The 23893-nt window shown below is 41.6% G+C and overlaps 2 protein-coding genes across 9 annotated transcripts in view; one reads left to right on the plus strand and one right to left on the minus strand.

The window, feature by feature from the left end:
• The window catches only part of LOC123747250 (zinc finger protein 83), a 38577-nt gene extending 21636 nt beyond the window's left edge, over positions 1-16941 (minus strand). Inside the window, exons 1-4 of one of the 8 annotated variants that reach the window (XM_069321557.1) lie at positions 16809-16941; positions 13584-13691; positions 6114-6298; positions 365-484 (exon numbers count right to left, since the gene is read on the minus strand). The gene's annotated coding sequence lies outside the window, so the exon portion shown is untranslated. The other 7 variants (XM_045729290.2, XM_045729305.2, XM_069321558.1 and 4 more) reach the window with 7 other exon arrangements.
• Positions 4747-23893, plus strand: part of LOC138363117 (uncharacterized) — a 43785-nt gene continuing 24638 nt past the window's right edge. The window contains exon 1 of the mRNA XM_069322105.1: positions 4747-4802. Within this exon, the coding sequence (XP_069178206.1) occupies positions 4747-4802 (56 nt within the window). The remainder of the gene's footprint in view (positions 4803-23893) is intronic.

Here is a 23893-nt window from a genome sequence, read left to right on the forward strand (position 1 = left end):
CTGGCGTTCCGCGAGCGCTATGTCATGGGTTCGTATCCTGGCCGGGGAGGATTTACTGGGCGCAATTCCTTAACTGTAGCCTCTGTTTAACGCAACAGTAAAATGTGTACTTGGATGAAAAAACGATTCTTCGCGGCAGGGGATCGTATTCCAGGGACCTGCCCGAAACGCTACGCGTACTAGTGGCTGTACAAGAATATAACAACTCTTGTATATAATATACTATATATTTTAAGTGTCTCCTTTAAATGTCTTTAATACTTTAAGATAATTTAAATGTTTGGAGAAGATTCTACATAAAAAGTGCACAAGGTCACCCTCTAAACTCTTAAAAAATACTGCACAAATATTGCTTTTGACTCACATAAATGCAAGTGCTTTTGGGAATAGCACACCAAGCCCCCATGGAGGATCGAAGAGCTCTTCTCCAGAACCTCTAGCTGCAGGGGCCATCACCACTTCCTTATCCTATGCTGTGTCATCCCTAAGGGAAGGAATTTCTCATGAATCCACTAAAAATTTTGTTAGGCATTTCCACATAGGTAAACAATGCAGTATATGAAGAATCTTTTATCAGTCAATAGTGAAATTGCTAAGACTGAAAATATTTGAATTTATATAGTAGTTAAACTCCAACAAATCCCATGATTTCATTACAAAGCTTCATCTACCTTCAGAAAATAAAGTCTAAATTTAAATATATTGCAATAATGAGCTGATGCTTACTTATATACAATGAACAGTATAAACAAAAATCCAGTGTTGAATGTAATGACTTCTTAGGCCTACCGGGGCCCACGAGCCAGCACCTGGCCCCCTCAGAGGCAAGAGGAGCAATGGCCTATAGAAACCCCCATGTATTTGGAAGCATTCTATGTCTGCCATCGACCGGGTCAGGCACCCACAAACGTAAGCATCCCAAAACAAACCCCTTTTCTGATTAAGAAATTGCTACTAAGAGCCTAACTAGTGGACAGAACTCCCCAAACTAAAATGAACAAACAAGCATGATGTCACCACGTCACCGCGCCGCTGTCTGCGCCATTCACTTCCCCCATCCGGAAGGGGAAAGGAGAAGCCCCAGACCCCTCGAGCCGGTGATCCACCCTGCAGTTCTGAGGCTAGATATCAAAAACACGCGAAAAACCGCCGACTGAAGGGAGGTAGGGTTGTCAGGGAGCCTCCGGGGTATCATTCAGAATATTGCATTTCATTACATTCAGTGCTGGTTTTCTGGGGGGAGCCCTGTTGGCTTCCCGGAGCTATCTACCAAAAGACGAAAACTAGAGGGACTTACGCAGGAGGCAGTCGTTGCTGGCTCCTCAATGCAAAGTTGAGGCAACTGGCTGTAACTGCCGACCAAAAGCAACACAGGTCCGACGAGGCCCAGGAACATTAACTAAGTAACGAGCAGCCAGTACCCTGTTCGACTGCCAAAAACCCTGCGCCCGAATGTCAGTCCAAGACATGTTGCCAAAGTTGGCAGCAAGAGCAGCAAACTTACGAATGTCATGGGGACAGGGATAGACCGCAGGCTGGCTGGACCGAATAACCCTGCAGACGACCTGAGAGACCGGCACCCAAAAACAGGGAAGAAGGGAAACCGGATCAACCCAAAGCACATCCCCGGACACAGAAGCCGTGTCATGCAAATAACAGCTGAGAGCCACAACCGGACACAATGATGCACCCCTGGCCTGACCAACCAGGCATCAACAACCGAAGGACTCCTCTGGAAAGCAGCTGTCACATTCTTCTCCAGAAACGGAGGAGACGGCTGCAAGCGAACAAACCTATCACGAGGGCCAAAAGAGCAGAAACCCCAGTGCCAGAGGAGAGCATGAAGCTCCCCGACCTGACCCACCCTCCCAGAGGTCAATGCCAACAAGAAAAGAGCCTTGGAAAAACAATCCTGAACCGAAGGGGCTACAACAAACCAAGGAGAAGAAAGAAAAGAAAGCACTCGATCCAAGGAGCAGGATGGCTCAGGCGGTGCCTGAGCAGGCCAGAGGTCAAACAACGCATGAGATAGCTTGTGAAATGGCACAGAAGTAACATCAATACCGAAAGCAAGCTGTAGTGGCTCCGCCAAGTGTCGCACGATACGAGGCGATTGTATTCGACATATGACGACGGTCCTGAAACAACCACGAGAGAAAGGACAAGACAACCTTAACCGAGAGCGAGGAATACCTACGACGCCAGAGAAAGAAGTGAAAGGACTGCCAGGAAACTTCATACTGCCACCTAGACAAAGCTCGCAGGTGGGACACAATCAAGGACACCTCCAGAGCACCATACAGATGGTGATAGACTTAAATAAAAAAACCAAATGCGAAGACTCAAGGAGAAGGTGGAACCAGCCACGTGATGAACCGGACCAATCTGCTGAAAGAGGCGGAGCTGCGGCAAAACCTTTGGGTTCAGAAAACCGAGCAAGCAGTGCCTGAAACCATGGCTAGGCCGGCCACCATGGGGCCAAGAGAACTACTCACCCCTGGTAAGTCTCCAAGTGACTTTGAGACAGGACTTGGAGCAACAGCTGAACCTGGGGGAAGAGATACCGGAACCCCTCACCTTGACCAATCCTGCCGAAAGGCATCAACCCTGATGGTGTTGCAGTCAGGGAAGGGCACCACATATACCAAAAGATATAATATACACAGACCACACCGACGTGAAGAGGTCCACATCCGGGCGCCCGAATGTCTGGCAGAGCCAACTGAAGGAGTCGGTATCGACCGTCCATTCCGTGGACAGGGGAACGAACTGAGACTGGGTTGTCTGCCTGAACGTTGGACACCCCTCGTTTGTCAGGAGAGCCAAACCCTGAGAGCTCAGCAGATGAGTCATCTGAAGCGACCAGCCCCAAAGAGCCAAGGGCCGCATCAAACCCCTAGGTTCAGACAATGAACCACCGGGGAGCAGTCTGAATGGAGCCGGATTGTTGATACGCAGGCGACCCGAACCCTTCAAAGGGAATACCACATCGCCACTAACTCCACCACTGTGCTGTGGGCTCAACGGAAGGATGGATCCCCCCGCCCCAGGCCATCCTGGTGAGCACTGGTCACAAAGCCCCAGCCAAGAGATGACGCGTCTGTGAACACATCGAGCGAGGGCTCGAGTAGACGCCAAGTCACTGAACCCTGAAAAACCCGAAGAGGAAGCCGGTGACGCAGCAACCGACGCAAGGCCCTCGGAGGCTGAACCCAGTGATCGCAAGAGAGAGCCACCACGACCTGGGTAAGGCACGTGAAAACACGAGATGCCAGGTTCAACCCGAACGAGGGACAACAAAAGCGATAACTCTGACGCCCCACAACAAAACCAAGCCAGTCCCTGAACCCCGGATGAATTGGGACATGCCAATACACGTCCCGGAGGTCTAGGAACACCATCCAAGCGCTCGGCTCCAACAGAAGCTGGACCTGGGACAGAGTAGTCATCCGAAAGGAGGGGCAATGAACCCAGGGGTTCAGACAGTGACAAGTCCAGAATGAATCGCAGGTCTGCACAGTCCCGTTTTGGGACTGGGAACATACCGAAACGGGACTGGGAACAAACGGGAAACCCATCTAAGAGACATCGTCGTTTCGACCATGCCCAAGCTCACCCACTTCGAGATGACCCAACAGAGCGCAGGAGAAGAAGCCTGCCCCGCAAGCCCCGAGCCCCCTGAAGGAGGCGGGGCCACCACAGGCCGTCAGAAGGGACCCGAGATGCCCACAAATTGTGGGACCAGGCATGAGCGAACAGAGCAAGCCTCCCCCCCCCTTCCATCGCCCCGTCAATGGGACGAACCACAAAAGGGCTGATGCCCCTTACAAGAACCCGAGCTTCGCACAGAGCGAACACCACACCGACCAGACGAACACGGTTCCCATGGCAGCGCCAAAATTGGCACCAGTGGCCTACCACGATGAGCAGAGCCCCAAGCCCTTGCACGACCCCTCAGAGAAAGTCCCCCTGGGACCCTCGGAGAACCAACAAGTCGGACATTGGATGACAGCTAGCAGAAGCCACCTGCATATACTGTACTCCGCCACCGCAGAATCAGCGAACATCAGGTGGCAAAAAGGTGAAGACATTCTAAGAGCCAGGGCCCAAGCAGATTCCAAGGAGGATGCAAGCACCGCCTGCCAACATGTGAGCTGGGAGGCATAAAACAAGCGCAGGATTGGCGCAAACAGCTTTAAAAAGACAGCCGACGCACGCCGCTGAGCACAAGGTGCCAGACCCAGGAACGACCCCAAGCGCCTCTACATCCTCCTCAAGCCAGTCCGAAGACAGCTCCAGGATGGAATAGAAACGCAAAGCCAAAGCCAGCAGGCCACGAGCACGCAAGTCAAAGCCACAGGAGGTTGAAAAACGGGTGCAATCTGAGAATCCCACACGAGGGCCAGCCAAGTCCGAACCCAGGATGGAACCAGATGGGACTTCCGCCAATTCACCAGGAACATGAACCCAGCAAGCTGGGAAAGAACCCAGCAAGCTGGGAAAGAACCCAGCAAGCTGGGAAAGAACCCAGCAAGCTGGGAAAGAACCCAGCAAGCTGGGCTTCCAACTGGGCAACCAACAAGGCTCATTGCAACAAAGAATACCTAGCATGCAACAAAGCTGCTGCCTGACCCCTAACATCCTCAGACAAGGAATGGGTAAACTGAATAACAAGCTGAGAACAAATCCCGCAAGACTCAGGATCGCAGATGTCACCGACCGAACAGGCAGCATGATGGAGGTAGGATGGATGATGATCATCATGAGGCAGAGGCAACAGCCAACCTTCAGCATCGCACAAGGTGAGACAGGGCTCAGAAGACACATCCATGGTGTTCCTGAGCCCAACGGCATTTTCCAGGGCCCTGTAGGATACGTTAGCCCTACAGGAAGCACAGCTGGTAAACCCTGTCTATTGCAGGCAAAGTGACAACCAGAGGTCGCTGTGAAACCTTGGGGCAATAGAGGAGGACCACCAACACAACCTAGGATAGTCTAATGGGAAGCTAGGCAGACCACCACCTCCAACAGTAAGTGAATACGTCCAAATAAAACAATACAAAACAAAAAGTCCCCGAAGCAACACACACAAACCAACCTGTCCCCAGAGAGAATCATTGGCAGCCGCTGTATGCAGGGTGCGCCAGCTGCAGTGCACCCCACCTAGCAAATGCCCACTCCATACCCGGGGCAAGACAGGAAGCCCAAGACCCCCGACGGACCCCAAGGGCGAGAACAACGCCCAGTGACAAAGCCCTCAAATGGGTGTGAGACCCGAACGTCCCAGGGAAGAGAACCGTGACACAAGGGAAGTACTTACTGGGCACCTAGGGAAGAGAGCCCTAGGCGCATGCAGCCCAGCGAACCAAAGAACACCTGGCCACCATACCACACAAAGCTGGCAAATCCATAAACGGAGAGGAAATTTATTGACATTGGCACATCAGTCAATGAACTGATGGGGTGAGCGGCCGGCTTGCCCGAGCGGGCTAACAAGCTGGTGCGCTAGTTGGATGCCGCTTTGCTTGTTTGTTTGTTTTCTTTTGGGGGGAATTCTTTGGCTCTGTTTGGACGTAGGTTGCAATTTTCACTAGGGCTTATATTGCTTCGCCTACCTTTCTGGGTGCTTTCCCTGGTCGATGGCAGAAACGACATACTCTAAATGCAGAGTGCTCATATGGCCATTGCTCCCTGCGCCTCTCTGAGGGGAGCCAGGTTCTGGCTCGTGGCCCCCGGTAGGCACTAGAACTCCTGGGACTGATGACAGCAAACTAATATGGCACATGTCAGTTTGATAGCTTCAGGGAGCCAATGGGGCTCCTCACAGAAAATAAAGGTGATATTTGCATACTTCCAACCTAGAGGGATTTTTCTTTGCTCTAGAGATTTTCTGAATATGAGCTAGATAAAGTTTTACAATTATAATTTTTTTATAAAGAGAATATAATTATAGAATGTTTTTAACCAATGTCAACAGAACACTTCAGACAATTTGATCTTTTTTATGACAAAGTAAATGTGACTATTGAGGGGTAATAATGCGTATGGTAATATTTGGCAAATGTATTATATTTTTATCTTCTCAAAAAATAATGATATTTACCTTTAATTACCTGAAGGCCACTGTCTCTACTGGCCACGGCAAGAACAGGAAGCTGGTGGCTTGTAAAGGTCCTCCCATTCTCCCTGATGTTTTCTCCAGGTACACTTTGAAGTGCATCGCCATCCCAGTGCAACTGCACACAGCTTGTGACGGAACCTTGGTGGCTTGTGCTTTTCCCATAATCTCTATTGTTTGCTAAAATAGGTAAACAGCACTGTTAGATTTTAACTAAATAAAAAGTTACCATCTTACCTTTTCAAATAAACCAATCAATTAATCTCCAACCTAATCTGTAACTCCAGTAAAAATATTCTCAATTAACACCTAATGTATATTAGAAAGAGAATATTATCCTTTCAATTTATTGTGAAAAATAAAACCATCGGACAAATGCCATCGATAGAAAACTTTACTAAAACTTTTACTGTAGATTCATTGGCTGAACTGTGTTTAATTAATTCATTATAACATTTGCTTTGACAGGCAAGAAAATACATAAAGCTTTTATAAACAAATGTCAAAATATTGACTACAGGGTATTTCCAGATTTATAAATTAAATGTGAAATGATATCTGAAACACAGGCATTATATACTTTTCTGTGTATCATTAGAGGGTGCATAATAGCAGAGAAAGGCCAGTACTGTGCTGTACTTCTTTAGGAATAATTCAAGAATTGCCTGGATACAGTAAAAAGAAATATTTTTATTGTGTGTAATATTAGCAACTTTCATTGTCCCACCACATATAAGCCTTGAAAGTTTCAAGTCAATACACAAAGGCATTCTTCAGAAATTTTGCAAATCACAAGGCACCCATATTAGGAGTACAGTGTCTTAAATTCTTATCTAATCTAAGGATTACAGATATGTTGGATATAACCCTTTGAGAGTGTGTGAGCATCATTTCAACCCATCTTCCTATTTAGATAGTAGTTTTTGTAACTATGTGCACCATAGTACAAAGATTGACGTACTAAGCAATTAGATCGTAGAATTTGGTACTATTCACTTTATAGTCCGAAAAAATGAACTTAAAACACAAACTTAAATATTCTAGGCCTAATACAGCACAAACATGTACATGTATTAGGCCTAGGAAGGTTAAGTTCGTTTGTCTTTGCAACATAAATATAAAATATTTTCCAGTTTGTACAAATTCAATAGTACCAATATATACAATACTGTACTTTATAATTGTGTTGTACGTCGGTATATGTACTATGGTCCTCATCGTTACTATAAGTACTGTACAGTACTACCAAAACAGGAGGATGGGTTGGCCATTTGGATACAGGCAAATTCAAATTAATATTTGATTTAGAAAATCAAATTACAGTACAGTACAACCTCGATTCTGCGTACCCGAATTCAGCAGATCTCTGGCTAGGTCGCACACTTTTCAGGCCAGATTTCCTCACCTGTCTTGACGAACTCTGGTTCGCTGAAGTGGGGAATGTGTGGATTTGCTTATAATGTTGGGACAGTTCACAGACTGGAGGAAAACTTTCCCATTATCTGTATATCACAAGTTACAATTATTAATTCCTTCATATGTCACGCTGAATCACACAAGTGGACCACACAATAAGCGAACCATATTAACCAAACACCAGCCAGAGTGGTCCACACAACAAGTGAACCATATTAACCAAACACCAGCCAGAGTGGTCCACACAACAAGTGAACCATATTAACCAAACACAAGCCAGAGTGGTCCACACAACAAGTGAACCATATTAACCAAACACCAGCCAGAGTGGTCCACACAACAAGTGAACCATATTAACCAAACACCAGCCAGAGTGGTCCACACAACAAGTGAACCATATTAACCAAACACAAGCCAGAGTGGTCCACACAACAAGTGAACCATATTAACCAAACACCAGCCAGAGTGGTCCACACAACACGTGAACCATATTAACCAAACACAAGCCAGAGTGGTCCACACAACAAGTGAACCATATTAACCAAACACCAGCCAGAGTGGTCCACACAACAAGTGAACCATATTAACCAAACACCAGCCAGAGTGGTCCACACAACACGTGAACCATATTAACCAAACACCAGCCAGAGTGGTCCACACAACGAGTGAACCATATTAACCAAACACAAGCCAGAGTGGTCCACACAACAAGTGAACCATATTAACCAAACACCAGCCAGAGTGGTCCACACAACAAGTGAACCATATTAACCAAACACCAGCCAGAGTGGTCCACACAACAAGTGAATGACTGAGTTTCCATTTTTTTCTTTCACTGATTTAAAGCACACCTATCTTTGTAAATTAATTTAAAGGCTGAAGGGTAAGAAGGTAGCTACATGTGGTGAAATCTCCTTATAGACATTTTAAGTGATGAAACAACATGAGTGAGGGTGGACAGATATAGGGAATACAGTACTGTACTGTAAACCTCACTTGGTTTTCCTTCGATGTTTCATCGTAGTTCAGTGACCCATGACTTTGAAAGTTTCAGATTAATAAATCTTTCCTAAAAAAACAAACATGTTTTACTATATTTTTATTATCCTAACTAGCTGTACCCTGCCACGCGTTGCTGAGTAACAGCAACCTTCCCCTGTCTGCCAGTCCTCCCCACCATTCCCCCTCTCCCCTCATCCTCCCAACCATTCCTCACTCCCGCGTCCTCTCTTCCTCTCCACCAATCTCCCCTTCCCCAATCCCTTTGTCCTTCCCACCATCCCCCACTCTACCGTGTCCTCGTTGTCCTAACCATTCCCCACTCCCCGTCCCCTCATCCTCCCAACCATTCCAAACTCCCTCGTCCCCTCATCCTCCCCACATAGGATGGGCCCAATACAGCAGGGGAGAGTTTGGGGAGGACAAAGGGATGGGGAAGGGGGGGGGATTGTCCCCCCTTCCCCATCCCTTTGTCCTCCCCACTCTAATGTGTCCTCGTCCTCCTAACCATTTCCCACTCCACTGTCCCCTCGTCCTCCCCACAATCTCCAACTCCCCCGTCCCCTCATTCTCCCCACCATTCCCCCTTCCCCATCCCCTCGTCTTCCCCACCATCCCCCACTCCCCTGTCCTCTTATCCTCCCCACCATTCTCCACTCCACTGTCCCCTTGACCCCCACCATCCCCAGCTCTCCTGTCCCCTCGTCCTCCCCACCATTACCCCCTCCCCTGTCCCCTCGTCCTTCCCCCCATCCTCCCCTCCTGTCCCCTCACCATTCCCTACTCCCTCGTCCGATGCATTCCCAAATGATCTAATGTTTCCATCAGAAAATTGGGAACATCAAATGATCTGATGTTCCCATCACTTAAATATAAGAAAACAGTTAAAAAAGGAAATGAAAATCAATGAAAAAAATAAAAAATAAACTATACTCATGAAATGAACGGTATGGTAAACAACACAGCTCAATTCCAATGCAATTTCACACAAAATAAATAAATCAAAATGAAAAGAAATTGAAATCTATGAAAATTCAATTTATCAATGAAATCGGAATATTGAAATGAAATCGTAACATATTTAGTACAGCATGTTTTGCTCTTAAATGCAACAGATGGTGCTGTTTCTTAAAAAAAGAATGTGTTTACCTGGCATAGGTGTGGCATCTGTACTTATACTTATGAAATGAACAGTATGGTAAGCAACACAACTCTATTCCAACACAATGTCACACAAAATAATTAAATCAAAATGAAAATACTGTAAATCAAAATCATTTGAAAATGAAATCGGAAACATTGAAATGGAATCATAACATATGTAGTATAGCGTGTTGCTAATATGTGCAACAGATGGCGCTATATAAAAAAAAGCCTGTTTTTACCTGTCACAGGTGTGGCTTCTATATAGCAGGTATATAAAAATATGCACGTATTCGAATGGAACGATGTGTTAAAATTTTAAAGCAATCAGTGAAGAACTTTTGGAGATTACAGCGTGTTGCTCTTACGTCTAACAGATGGCGCTGTTTTTTAAAAAAACTTGTTTTTTCGTGTCACAGCTAAGGCATGTATATAGTAGGTATATAAAAACACTCAATTATTCGAATGCAACGTTGTGTCAAAATTTCAAAGAAATCGGTAAAGTGGTTTCGAAGATTTCCCTCGCATGAAAAACACATGGAAAAACGTAGTTTTTCAAAAAAAAGCATGTTTTTTCTCGTCACAGACGTGACATCTATATAGTATGTATATAAAAACCTGCTCGGATGCAAATGGAATGTTGTGTGAAAATTTCAAAGCAATCGGTGAAGAACTTTCGGAGATTAGCGATATTATATTTCTAAATATAAAACAAAAATATACTATAATATGATAGCCTCCTGCTGCTTAAGAAAAACTCAAGCCACAAGCTTAGACCGAAAAAACATCTCCAATCCGCGGTGGAAAGGTCACCGAAATATCAAGCCTCCTCTCCCCACATCCAAGTCCTCTTCCAAGAATTTCACCATCCCATCCTTCTTCCTCTACCACCCTTGCTAAGTTCTTTGGTATAAAAAGCTAAGCAAAGCTAAGATAGACATCTGCTATTTGAGAAATTATTTATGTTATTGGCTAAAGCTTTCAAAACAACTTGAGAGCAGGTGGACTGGTCTATTACCTGTACACACAGCACCATGGGCTTTTTGCTCAAATTCGTCGCTACAGTTCAGTGACCTACAGCCTTGAAATAAAAAAATTAATAAATAATTTCTAAAAAACGTGTTTTTATAGCTCTTATTATCGTAATAATGTTGCTAAACTAAATATATAACCCAAAAAATATATACTGTAATATGATATGAATCCAATATTTGAGAAATTTGTTACTGGATCTGGCTTAAACTTCATATACGCTGATGACCATCCGCCTGCCCAAACCCACCCAGAAATAGCCAGCCATCCGCCTGCCCAAACCCACCCAGAAATAGCCAGCCATCCGCCTGCCCAAACCCAGCCACCTGCCCATTCGGACTGCTCAAACCCACCCACACCGCCTGCCCGCCCGAATAGCCTGCAATCCTCCTGCTCAAACCAAACCCACCCATATCGCCTGCCCAAATCTACCCACCCTGATTGCCTGCCCGTCTGCCTGTCCAAACCCACCCTCATTGCCTGCCCGTCTGCCTGTCCAAACCCACCCTCATTGCCTGCCCGTCTGCCTGTCCAAACCCACCCTCATTGCCTGCCCATATAGCCACCCATCAGCTTGCCCAAATCTACCCACCCTGCTTGCCCACCCATCTGCCTGCCTAAATAGCAACTCATATTGCCCGCCCAAATGGTCACCCATTCGCCTGCCCCAAATCCACCCACCCACCCTACCTGCCCACCAGTTAGCCACTAATCCATCCATGATGATGCGATTGATGTTTAAAGATGAACATTCCACATTTTTGAGCTAGAAGAATGGTTGGAAAGATTTAAGAATATGCATAATATTAAGAACAGGAAAATTGTCTGAGAATCATTAAGAAGCTGAAACCAACTCAGTAGCAGCAAGCACCAGCAAACCTAATGCAAACATCTAGAACATCATGTGTGGAGTGTACAGTTAGAACAAGTGTCAAATTTAAGTACATAGTATTAAAGTGTTAAACTTAAAGTTGTAGAACTACATAGTGTATACAGTGTACAGTATATTGTAGAACAACATAATTAGTACAGTGCTACCTGCATAATACAATATTGTACATATTTACTGAACAGTATTCACACTACTTGTCAAAAATAGATACTGTCCTTAAAAGATTTCCCCATTTTGTACCCGCAAGATAACATAAGATTTTAAGGGCTGACGAATGTTAATCTTCTTGTGTGATAAGCTGTTCACTTGAGACAGGTAAGCAAGTCCCAGCTGTGTCTGGGTACAAGTGACAGGATGAACAACCCAGCAGGTTTTCTTCCTATTGTGGAGTGTTGTACATGCTGCTAAGGCCATATGTCCACTCACAGGATGGATGGCGCTACCCAATAAACTCATCCCACGGGGCAAAATTTAAAATTTAAACAACTCTATGAGAATTCAAGATGGACGTAAGTACTCCAACAATAAAGTAAATAAAACTATTGCACAGTATTTTTTAGTAGATTAGTAATATATAGGTACAGAATATAATATGATAATGCATTTTTATTGTGTAAAAAGAAAAAAAAAAGACACTGACGCAAACGCCTCCTGAAGGCATCACATGTTGCAACGAATCCACCCCCATAACGATCTAGGGTTGGTCCCATATAGTGCGCCGAATCGAGATTGTACTGTATTAAAGATTTAGCAAATTATTGTTGAATTAGGCACAGCTTAGCAGACGTGTAGATAACTCAAACAATAGACAATGGATAACAATCGGGGCTAGGCACCCAGAAAGGTATGCATAACAAAACAAACCCCACTTGGTATGAAACTGCAACCAAAGGTCGAACAGAGAAACAAGAGACGTGGCGGCCGTGAGTGACGCTTGCTTGTTTCCTGATGTTTCGGGGAAGTTCTGTTTCCCTGTTCAGTCTTCAGTCGCAATTTCTTACCAAGTGGGGTTTGTTTTGTTATGTCTACCTTTCTGGGTGCCTAGCCTCAGTCAAGGGCAGACATGGGATGCTCCCAAACACATTGGGGGTTTCCATAGGCCATCGCTCCCTGTGCCTCTTTGAGGAAGCCAGGTTCTGACTCGTGGTCCCTGGTAGGCAGAACGCCATTGACTGAATATCCAGACTAATATAGCGTATACCAGTCTGATAGCCCCAGGGAGGCAGAGGGGCTTCCCACAGAAAAGATAATTTAAATGTTATACAATACAATATTTAGTATGTGTTTTGGTAAAGCCAGTGCTAAACAAGGGAAGCCTTCATGGGATGACTTAAAAAATTCACACGTGAGTAACATGCCATCCAATATGGGAACAAGACCTAGCAGTGGGAGAAGCTGGCCATGTCACATTTTTTACATAAATGAACTACAACTATATTTGTACTGGTATTTAATATTATTTTAGGGAATATAATATTTTGGTTATTTACTTAAAACTATAAATGCATTCCAATAGAATTCCTTATCTAAACATTCTGGATATGTTAATTACAAGTCCTTAGACCACTGCTTTCTTTGGGTATAGAATAATATAACATAACTTACACATGATATAGGGTAATATAACATAACTTACACATGATATAGGGTAATATAACATAACTTACACATGATATAGGGTAATATAACATAACTTACACATGATGTAGGGTAATATAACATAACTTACACATGATATAGGGTAATATAACATAACTTACACATGATATAGGGTAATATAACATAACTTACACATGATATAGGGTAATATAACATAACTTACACATGATATAGGGTAATATAACATAACTTACACATGATGTAGGGTAATATAACATAACTTACACATGATATAGGGTAATATAACATAACTTACACATGATATAGGGTAATATAACATAACTTACACATGATATAGGGTAATATAACATAACTTACACCAACCTGAATACTGTACAGCACAGAAACACACAGCAAGATGTCACATCAATTTTCTTGATGGCTGCTCCCAGCTTCAGGTCCTGAAAACTGCTGCATTTCTTAGCAGTTTACCTATCAAATCATTGATTTGTTTGTAATGATTTAATGGCCAGCAAGAGCATTATAAACACTATCCTCTTTACTATTCAGTTAGACATTTAAACCATTCCATCTACAGTACATTAACTAAATTAAGCTACTAATTATACAAATATTTAATATATAAATACTGTACTATACTAGTATATTTTGGTAGCAGTCTTTCTTGTAGACATATGTTATTAGTATAATAGAAAATTATATCAATGATTCTAGCACTAATCATCTATATATTTCTTATGTTCTTCACTTGAGAATGAAGTTGAAAAATTAACTCTGCCAAGTTCATCTTACAGTTTTATATGACCCGACACTAAGAGATACGTTTAGATGATCCTATCCTGTTAGCAATGGACCATATAAAACTAAAATTAACTTTGAAAGTTAATTTTTCAACTTCTTTCTCAAGTGAAGACCATAAGAAAGAGAGATTAGTGCTAGAATCATTGATACAACTCTTTTTGTCATATTCAATAATATAATATACAAATACTGTATATACAGATATTTTCACTAAATACATATAATGGTGTATGTAACCTATATGTACAGTACTGTCTCAAAATATAGTACTGTACTGTGCTCATGGGACATTAAAATTTTATTAATTTTGCTAATGTTAATAATTCAGGTAAGTGAAAATATAAGCAGAGTTCAGTTTTTTTAACTTTAATAGTTGTTCAAATTGCATGCTTGTATAATTTTATATTTAACAATAAATTAATAATTAATTGAGTTTGACGTGCAAAGGAAGGCTTTTGAGATTTTATTGGTTCACTCACAATGGCTGACACATTTATTCTGAATGTTGTTCGTCAGTTCTTCAATATTGCAAGCCCCACACTAACAAACATTACACCACTCTCAGTCCTTTAGGCAATATACACATGGTAGAGTACAGTACTACTGTACATAACTTTTTTATTTGGTTATGCGTAAGCCCAATAAAATAGCTTAAGGTAAGTAACATTTCAACTCTGGTTCTCTCTTAGTAAGATGAAACCTAAATGCAAAATTTTACACTTCAATAATGTGAAATATTTTATTTAATACTTGTTTGAATAAATATCCATGAGATTTGTGGGAAAATAGTCACGGAAAGAAAAGTTAGAGAATAATTCCAATGGAAAAATAATTGCATGGAAAGTCACAGTAGAATTCTAGTTTCTTTCTAGTGCTTTTTATCTTCAACTTGAAGAGCTACATGGAGCATCACTATTTATCACACAGTATGTAAAGGGAACTGTTTTTGCTATATCTAAGAATTTTGATCATTTTCTGGCAAAATGCATAGCTTACAATGACAGGCTGCAATGTTATTTTTGTACCTAAATTATGCAACATCTAGGTCTATTTAAACAGTGCAGCAGTGAGCCTAGAAAACTGCACTTTCATCACCAATTTGTGAACGTATTATAAACCAGTCTTTCCATTTAAATGATGCTAGCTAAAGTTATAGTGAATAAAAGTTAAATTCATTAGGACTGCAAGAAGTATCTTCTTTTTTTTTTACTGTTTATATATACTATACAAGAGTTCTTACATTCTTGTAAAGCCACTAGCATGCATAGCATTTTGGGCAGGTCCTTAATCTTAATTTTCCTTGGAATACAGTACAACCTGCCAAATCATTTCACAACCAGGTACCCATTCACTGCTGGATGAACAGAGGCATACAGCGAACGATTGGCACCTAGTCAATCCTCCTCGACTACGAGATGAAACAAGCCAAATCGCTCGCGAAGCGCTGGGCGAGTGTGTTACTACTGCGCTATGGGGACTACTAATTCTGTCTACTATGGGTGTAAAACAAGATAATTAAGTTGAAGATAAAGTTAAAGAAATTAGTATTTATGCATAAAGCAACCAAAAAATTATTGTATGGTATTACTGAATCTATGGGATTGTGCCCACCTAAGAAACATCAGAAACTTGTGTATTACAGTACAGTATCATTAACCCCAATGATGTAATGGATGACTATTTGGAAATTAAAATAAAAGGAAAGGACAGCCTTATCCTTGGCTAGGAGATACCTTGATAAGCCTAACTGACTTCTTGTACCAATGAGGAAATCATACTGTATTTTGTCATATATAGATGCACTTTTAAAAAAGTTTTCCCACATTTTGGACCAACATGTAATTAAGGATTTATAAATGTTAATATCCTTGCTTGAAAATCTATTCATCTGAGATGGATTAGCGAGTCAGCTGTTTTTGGTAATAATGAAAGGATACACAAACCATCGGATTTTTGTATTATTGGGGCAGACTAGTTCTTGCTCAAGCCCAAGTGTCAGGCCCGGTCATTATGAGAAGTGCAAAACCAATATGACAATTCAACACTTGGAAGGTATACGAGGACAATACAGTGGGATGCGAGGACAAGATGAAGGAATGGTGACTTAACAACTCGAACCACTGTCCATTGAACTCCAATCCTATAAGAATCAACGTTGTCAATCTATCGACCAGTCCAAGTGCAGACCTGGACTTGGACTGGTCGGTAGATTGACATTAACCTGATACTTATAACAGTAGCAGGATAATGTGTCCCATTTCCACCCTGGCCTTTCCAATTTGCCCTGACTGTGACCTAAATGTCATGACAATGTTTGCTAAGTTGTTGTAAGAAGGGAAACTTGTCTATAAACTGATCAATGACCTGATGAACCAAATTTAAGAAAATAACCTCTTAACCTCTTGGTTTAAAAAAAACTTAACCTCTTGGGTCATAGTTTACCTCTTGTGTAAGGTCTATGTAGTGTGGCATTTCACCTGGTTTAATGATGTAGCATCTTATTGGTTAAGGTATAAAACGCCTGGAATTCCTGAACAAGATTTCCCTTGACTCAACATTCCCTCGAGTGGCAACACCATAAATACTCTGTATCCTTGATGCACAGCTTAAATTTACTGTACAACAGTAGACACGTCCTGCCCCAATAACGGGAATTATATTATCTACTTAACACTACGTTATTCTGCCTCCATCAACGCTCTGCTCTCAGATCTGCCCTGCAGACTCTTCGCAGTTCACCTATGGTCAGGATGAATCAAGAGCAGACGCATACGACATAAGATTCACCTTAAGAGTCTTCAAACAGCTTCTGGGAGCAGAATGTTCATCTTACACCCACAATTTCATGTCAACAAACACACATGGCAGATCCTGTTGTGACGGCCGGTCACGTGACATAAACCAACCAATCAGCGCGCATTCCTCGTCTCTCCCTCCGAGGCAAATTTTATGATATTTCATTTTTTAGTTTTATTGTAAACTGTGTCAACAAAATTATTCGCACACCCTCCGTCACTATGTGATGGAATGCGAAAAGATACGTGAATTCAGAGACAATTCTATAACCAATGTTCCAGCGATGTGTAAATATTTCATTCAAAATGATCTGCTACTAGAAATTTTAGCCAAATATCCCCAGTTTGCTAACTGTAGGTAGTAACTAAGTGACTGTAACCTATCTACCGCTGCCCACTGGATGGGGGGCGGAGTGCAGGACAAACATATTAATTGTGACACTAGCTCTCCACATGTCAGTTGCTTAATTTAGAAACTGTACTTGTGGTATTAACAAGCTTAGGTATACACAGCAATGTGCTGCTACCCTATTCAGTATGAAAGATTACACAATGTAGATCATAAACTAGCTATAAGTTCATCTAATATTCCCGACTCACAGGATGGTTAGTCATACATGGAGTCAGGGGGAAGCAAATACTAGCCTCAATACAAAAACAAATCAACTCCGAGTAAAAAATCAGGAAAGAACATAAAATGTAAGGCTGATTGATCTATTAGCTTCCACTAGCAAAATCTGGGTACAGCACAGAAATATCTTCAAATATTCCTGAGTGTATGAAGTAATTACAGAACTCAAAGTACCTCATGCCATTTGGTCTGAAGTCACTTATAACAGGGCAATCACAGATATAGTGTTGGAGAGTATGTCCCAGCTCTTGTTCACATAGTTTACAGTTGGAATGTTCACCATTGGGGGGAATTCATTACCTGCAGCCACCTGCCATATATATAGATATCCCAGCCTAATTCTGGCAATTACAGTGTCACACTGTCTAGTGGATGTTTTATGCTGCCTGTATATAATTCTCGGTTCTAAACATGTCATAGCTCTTTATACTCGTACTTTCTGGCCTTTGTGTGTCAGTAGCTGCTCTTCAGTTCTTTATTTCCTGAAATGTTGCGGTTTTTACAGTTACAGTACCCAACACAAAGCTTCTATTAGAACAATATCTAACTCTGGCCCCAGACAGCACTCGGTACCCTTACTCAAATCTCTGAATATGTTAGATATTAAGTCACTGCACATCCTCTCATGTGTAGTCTATATATTTAAAACTCTGATTTGTAATGCCAATACTGACCTTAAAAGTTTCTTAGAAGGTTGTAACAGAACCCATGGGCACCACACCAGAAATAAATACCTATTTGATATTCCAAGAGTACGACTTAATCAAACTAGAAATGCTTTACAAATCAAGGGACCTAGAATATGGAATAACCTTCCCAATCATGTCAAAGGCTGCACCTCTTTCAACCAGTTTAAGAATATAGTCTTGCTTAGGTGAACCACAGCCAGGATAGCTGGTAGCCAACTATCTAAGCAGAGTCGTCATCTGGAGTACCACTTCTCCAAATGGTTTCTCACAAGAGGGTGGATGACCTGGCCGGAGCCCACGAGTGGGTAAGGCGGCAGCCGGAGGGACCTCCATGCGCATACATGATATCCCTCCCGCTCCGGGGCCTTGTTAGGAGCTTCCACTGTGAATAGTTTTTTCCATGTATGCCGATGTCAAGTCACCAATCCTGCCGCTTAGGCAGCTTGTTGTTTTGCCTTCAGCTTTAGTTCTTGATATATATGATATGTTCTTGATATATAATGATATACTGTGCACCTCTCCCTTTGTGTGCCGTGTCAACTAAGTACTACCTAATTAACTCCATGTAACCTACCTTACCCCTAAATGTCAACCCATGTCTTACTATTTTTAAACAATGCTGTTTGTTGACCAACTTGTATATTGGCTATTTTTTTACCATGTTCCCTCCCCCCTTTTTCATCTTTTTTTTTCAACGCAATTTATACTTTAAGCTCAATTACTATTAGGTTTTAGTCTAAGTGTTTTCCCCACCTCACCTTGCCCGAGACGCTATGCGTACTAGTGGCTTTAGGTATTGTATGTACTACCTCTATAAATCCAACATTATGTTTGTAAATCAACTATGTATGTACTTTCCTAAATAAAATTTACTTACTTTACTTACTTACTAGTAGAGATTGGGATGCCCATATCCAACTCAATTTCAGGCTTATCACATGCAGATTTAGCTGCCTTGTCTATGTCATCATGCTGGACAACACCTATATGAGATGGTGTCCATGCAAATGAGACTGAAACTCTTGCTCTTTGCGTTAATAATGTTGTTTATAATGGATGTTGCAACATCCATTATAAGTGTAAGTATCATTCCTAATATCTATTTTGCATGTCGGGTTTTGAAGAGCTGACTTTGAATCACAGATAATGCAACCCGTTCTCGCACTTGCTTTTAGTCAATATTGGCTTATTTAATAAGTGCATATGTGACATACTAATTGATTGTGAATATTTTAGTTTACCTTGAAAAGCTTTATTACTCCTCCACTGTTCTTCAGTGTATTAGTGGTAAGTTGTAACCAATTCTGCATGTGTGGAACTAAGCTAGTTATTCAATCTCATACTTGTGGTCTGTGTGCATATGTTGTCTTTGTGTATTCTACATGCTGTTGCAGTGCGACCTATTGACATTTGTAGACCCAACAGCATATATGTATAGTGCTCGTGAGGCCATAAGTTATTTATAAAAGAATCAATGGTTTCAAGTGTTATTGTTTTCAGGAGTGCTGGGGTTTCGTTGCTCTTTTTGCTGATGGGCGTGTTAGACACTTGTATTTCAGGGTACAGATATAATGGGATATCATTAGCTAGTACGTTGCATCCAATAGGAATATTTAGTTTAATGAGATTGGCAACACTTCTACTCAGCCAGGTTGCATATGGGTTGCCCGCTGGTGCATGGGCAACACTCTCCCGCCTACAAACAGCACTAGTCAGTTTTCCTCTAAGTAGTAAGGGTGATGTTGGATCTCTCATCACACAAAATCGTCATTACTTTCAAAGCGTTATACGACAAAGAGTGTTGGGAAGACGGGATACCACAAGTGTAGCTCTCATCCTGTAACTACACTTAAGTGTAATTACCTAGGTAATTACAGAAGGTAGTACTGAGCTGCTCAGTTCTTTCCCATATGTTTGGGAGTTTGAGCTCCTCCCTCATGTTGATGATTCTTGTGCATCTGGGAGCTCCAAGAATTATCCTCATGGCCGAACCTACTGCCTAGCTGCTTATCCTACTGCCCGAAATGCTATGCGTGGTAATGGCTTTATAAGAAAGTAAAACTTTAATGCTCTGTACTCTCATAAATCCAATGTACCTTCTTGCATATATATAAATAAATAAATGGCTTAATTTGGATTTTTTCTCTAAAGCTTTCAGCCTATTGCTAGGAAGACGAACAAGGTGCAGGGCATGGTAGCCGACTAGTGACCTGCTGAACATCATGTAGAACATTCTAACATATTTGACATTAATACCAATGTTCTTCCCGGCAAGCGTTTGAAGAGGACATAGCCTTTCTTTAAGCTTAAACTGTAGTTCACTTACAATGTCACTATTAATATTCACACCGAGGTATTTATACTGCCTGTAGTTTTCAATGCGCTAATCATTGACTTTAAAAATAGAAGGTTTATCGATTTTTTTTTTTTGGGGGGGGGGGGGGTTGTCACTGTTTGCAATGACGCAAATGTCATCCGTATAGCATATGACAGCCTTATCTACTTGTTTAGGTATGTCTGCTGTTAGTCTATGCTTCAGTACATTGAAAAGCGTAAGACTGAGGACTCCTCCCTGAGGTGTACCCAATTCAAAGGAGGCATTATAGCTACTATATCTTAACCCCTTTATAGATGACTGCGGCAGTTCTGTTACTCAAATAACTCCTAATCCATTTCAACACATATCACCTGATATCAAAAAAGCTAGTTTCTCTAGGATGAGTTCCCTATTACCTGTGTCAAAAACACCTTGGAGGTCAAGAAAGGCTACGTGAGTGTTTGGTTCCTGTCTGATGAAGTACTCAGCAGAGCAAGATTGTGAACTTCTCCCAGGGAGAAAGCCTGGCAAGTTAGAAGTATGATATTTCATGAATATACTGTACAACTTACTATACCTTAAAAGTACAGGGATAGAAACAAAATATAGTGAAACCTTTATACTTAATGGCTGCAATCACTAAGTATATGTGATCCATTCCAGCACCCATTTTTTTTTTTTTTTAGATATATACAAGAGTTGTTGCATTCTTGTACAGCCACTAGTACGCGTAGCGTTTCGGGCAGGTCCCTGGAATACGATCCCCGCCGCGAAGAATCGTTTTTTCATCCAAGTACACATTTTACTGTTGCGTTAAACAGAGGCTACAGTTAAGGAATTGCGCCCAGTAAATCCTCCCCGGCCAGGATACGAACCCATGACATAGCACTCGCGGAACGCCAGGCGAGTGTCTTACCACTATCTTGAGGTTATCTTGAGATGATTTCGGGGCTTTTAGTGTCCCCGCGGCACGGTCCTCGACCAGGCCTCCACCCCCAGGAAGCAGCCCGTGACAGCTGACTAACACCCAGGTACCTATTTTACTGCTAGGTAACAGGGGCATAGGGTGAAAGAAACTCTTGGTAAACTACACCACGGAGACTGTATAAAGTCTCCGTAATTTAAGTCTCACTGTAATTTATGCCATAAGCAGCTTAATTGTTAATAGTTTGTAATGTTAATAGTATTTAACCGTAATTAACCGTAAGAATACCATATGGCAGCATCTTAGGGCCTATTTGATTTCTTAAATATATCAATGATTTGCCAAATGTCTCTTAACATTTTTAAACCTATACTATTTGCTGATGATGCTATCTTTATCTTTTTAGACTCCAACCCACAAACACTAAATAATATTGTAAATAACTAATCAAAAAAGGTCCACTCGTGGATGTTAACCAACAAATTCGTATTAAACATAGGAAAGACTTACTACATTTTCTTTGGAAGTAAATCATCAAACCAAATTCACCTTCAGACAATGTTAACATTAGCATTAAAAATCATGGACAGTTCCTTGGTCTATACAGACAAGAGACTAAATTTCAGCACTCACATACTACACATAGCCAAAAAAGTATCAAACTGTTGGTATACTCTCCAAAATCAGATACTATGTTCCGCCACTCTGCTCTACTCTCACTATACTACGTACTAATCTATCCCTATCTAACATACGGTATCTGCCCATGGGGTTCAACCACTGCAAGTTACCTCAAGTCCATCATCACTCAGCAAAAAACTGTTATTAGAACAATAACAAACTGTCTTCAGACAACACACAGCACCTCTGTTTAAATCCCCTAAACATGCTAAACATTCATTCACTCCACACATTCTCTTGTGCTATTTACATGTACAAAATCTTATTCCTAAATGCTAATCCTGATCTAAAACTCTTCCTTGATAGATGTAATAGAACCCACGAGCACCACACCATAATGATAAAAAATGATCAAATGATCAAAATGATAAAAAATGATCAAAATGATCAAAATTGTAGGTATTATACAGCACATGATGTAGACAATGTATTAGCACATATTCACAATGTTTCTGTAATTAACTTGAATGTAAGATTCTAAGCTAACACATTGATGATGTTAGTGCCCTAACTCAAACAGTTGACAACAAATTCTCTCTTGTTGTGCTTACTGAAACGTGGTTAAAAGATGATACTACTCAACGCTTCAACTTACCAAACTACTCAGCAATTCACAACTGTCGACCTATTCAGAGAGGTGGTGGTACTGCTCTTTACTACCACCAAGAACTGACATGCTTAAAAGTAATTAGAACTAGAGACTCCTGTGGAGAGTATATCTTTGCCTGTTTCAGAGTCAAGAGTGGCGAGGCTGTCCTGACTGTGGGAGTAGTCTATAGAATTCCTAACACTGATGTGTCTGAATTCAACTCTAGCCTCAGAAATCTAATACTTGATAACAGATTGAACAAAAACCATCTAATTATCTCAGGGGACTTTAATATTGACCTCTGCGAGCCTGATAACCCTCCTGCTGCTAGTTTCCTCAACCTGTATAAATTCCTGCCTTATCATACCCTTAATCACTAGACCTACTAGAATCACTGATAGTACTGCCACGGCTCTTGCTCACATCTGGACCATCATAACCTCTCCACTTAGTTCAGGGATAATCATTGATAGCACTACAGACCATTACCCCACATTTCTCGTAACCAACATTAATAAACCACCTCTAGAAACAAGGAAGTTGAGCTTTAGGCTGCACAATGAAACTTCTACAAGCAATTTTATTGCTGCTGCTGCTGATATTAACTGGGAGACTGAATTAGGTAACATAGGGAACATCAACCTAGCTGTGCAAACATTTCTTCAGAAAACTCTCAGCCTATATAACACCCACTGTCCAATGCAAACGAAACAAATCACAACTAAAAGGTTAAACAATCCATGGCTTACAAAGGGGATACTTACATCTATTAATAAAAAGCATGACCTTGAGAAGAAGTAAAGGTTAGGAGTTGTCTCCAAAGAAATTTCAAAGATTTACTCATCAATGCTGTCTAAAATAATTAGGAGAGCCAAAATAAAATACTACGAAAATAAATTTACCCAAATAAAGGGCAACGTTAAGAAAACATGGAGCACCATTTCCAAAATATTAGAATAAAAAAATATTTTAAATAAAAAACAATATTATTATCCAATAACGATGGTGGGCTTTCAGCCTCTGATACTGCTACTGAATTCAATAGGTTCTTCTCATCCATTGGGTCATCCCTTGCTAATGATATTCCATCTTCCCTGACTAATGTTAAGGACCACCTTACAGGTAACTATCCAGTCTCTGTACCTATCCCCCGCTAATTCCAATGATGTCGATGAGAAAATCCTTTCCCTTAAAACAAAGTCTAGTGCCCTTGCTGAGATACCAACTTTAATTTACAAAAAAGCC

The sequence above is a fragment of the Procambarus clarkii genome, chromosome 10, assembly GCF_040958095.1.
Source record: "Procambarus clarkii isolate CNS0578487 chromosome 10, FALCON_Pclarkii_2.0, whole genome shotgun sequence".
Classification (NCBI taxonomy): domain Eukaryota; kingdom Metazoa; phylum Arthropoda; class Malacostraca; order Decapoda; family Cambaridae; genus Procambarus; species Procambarus clarkii.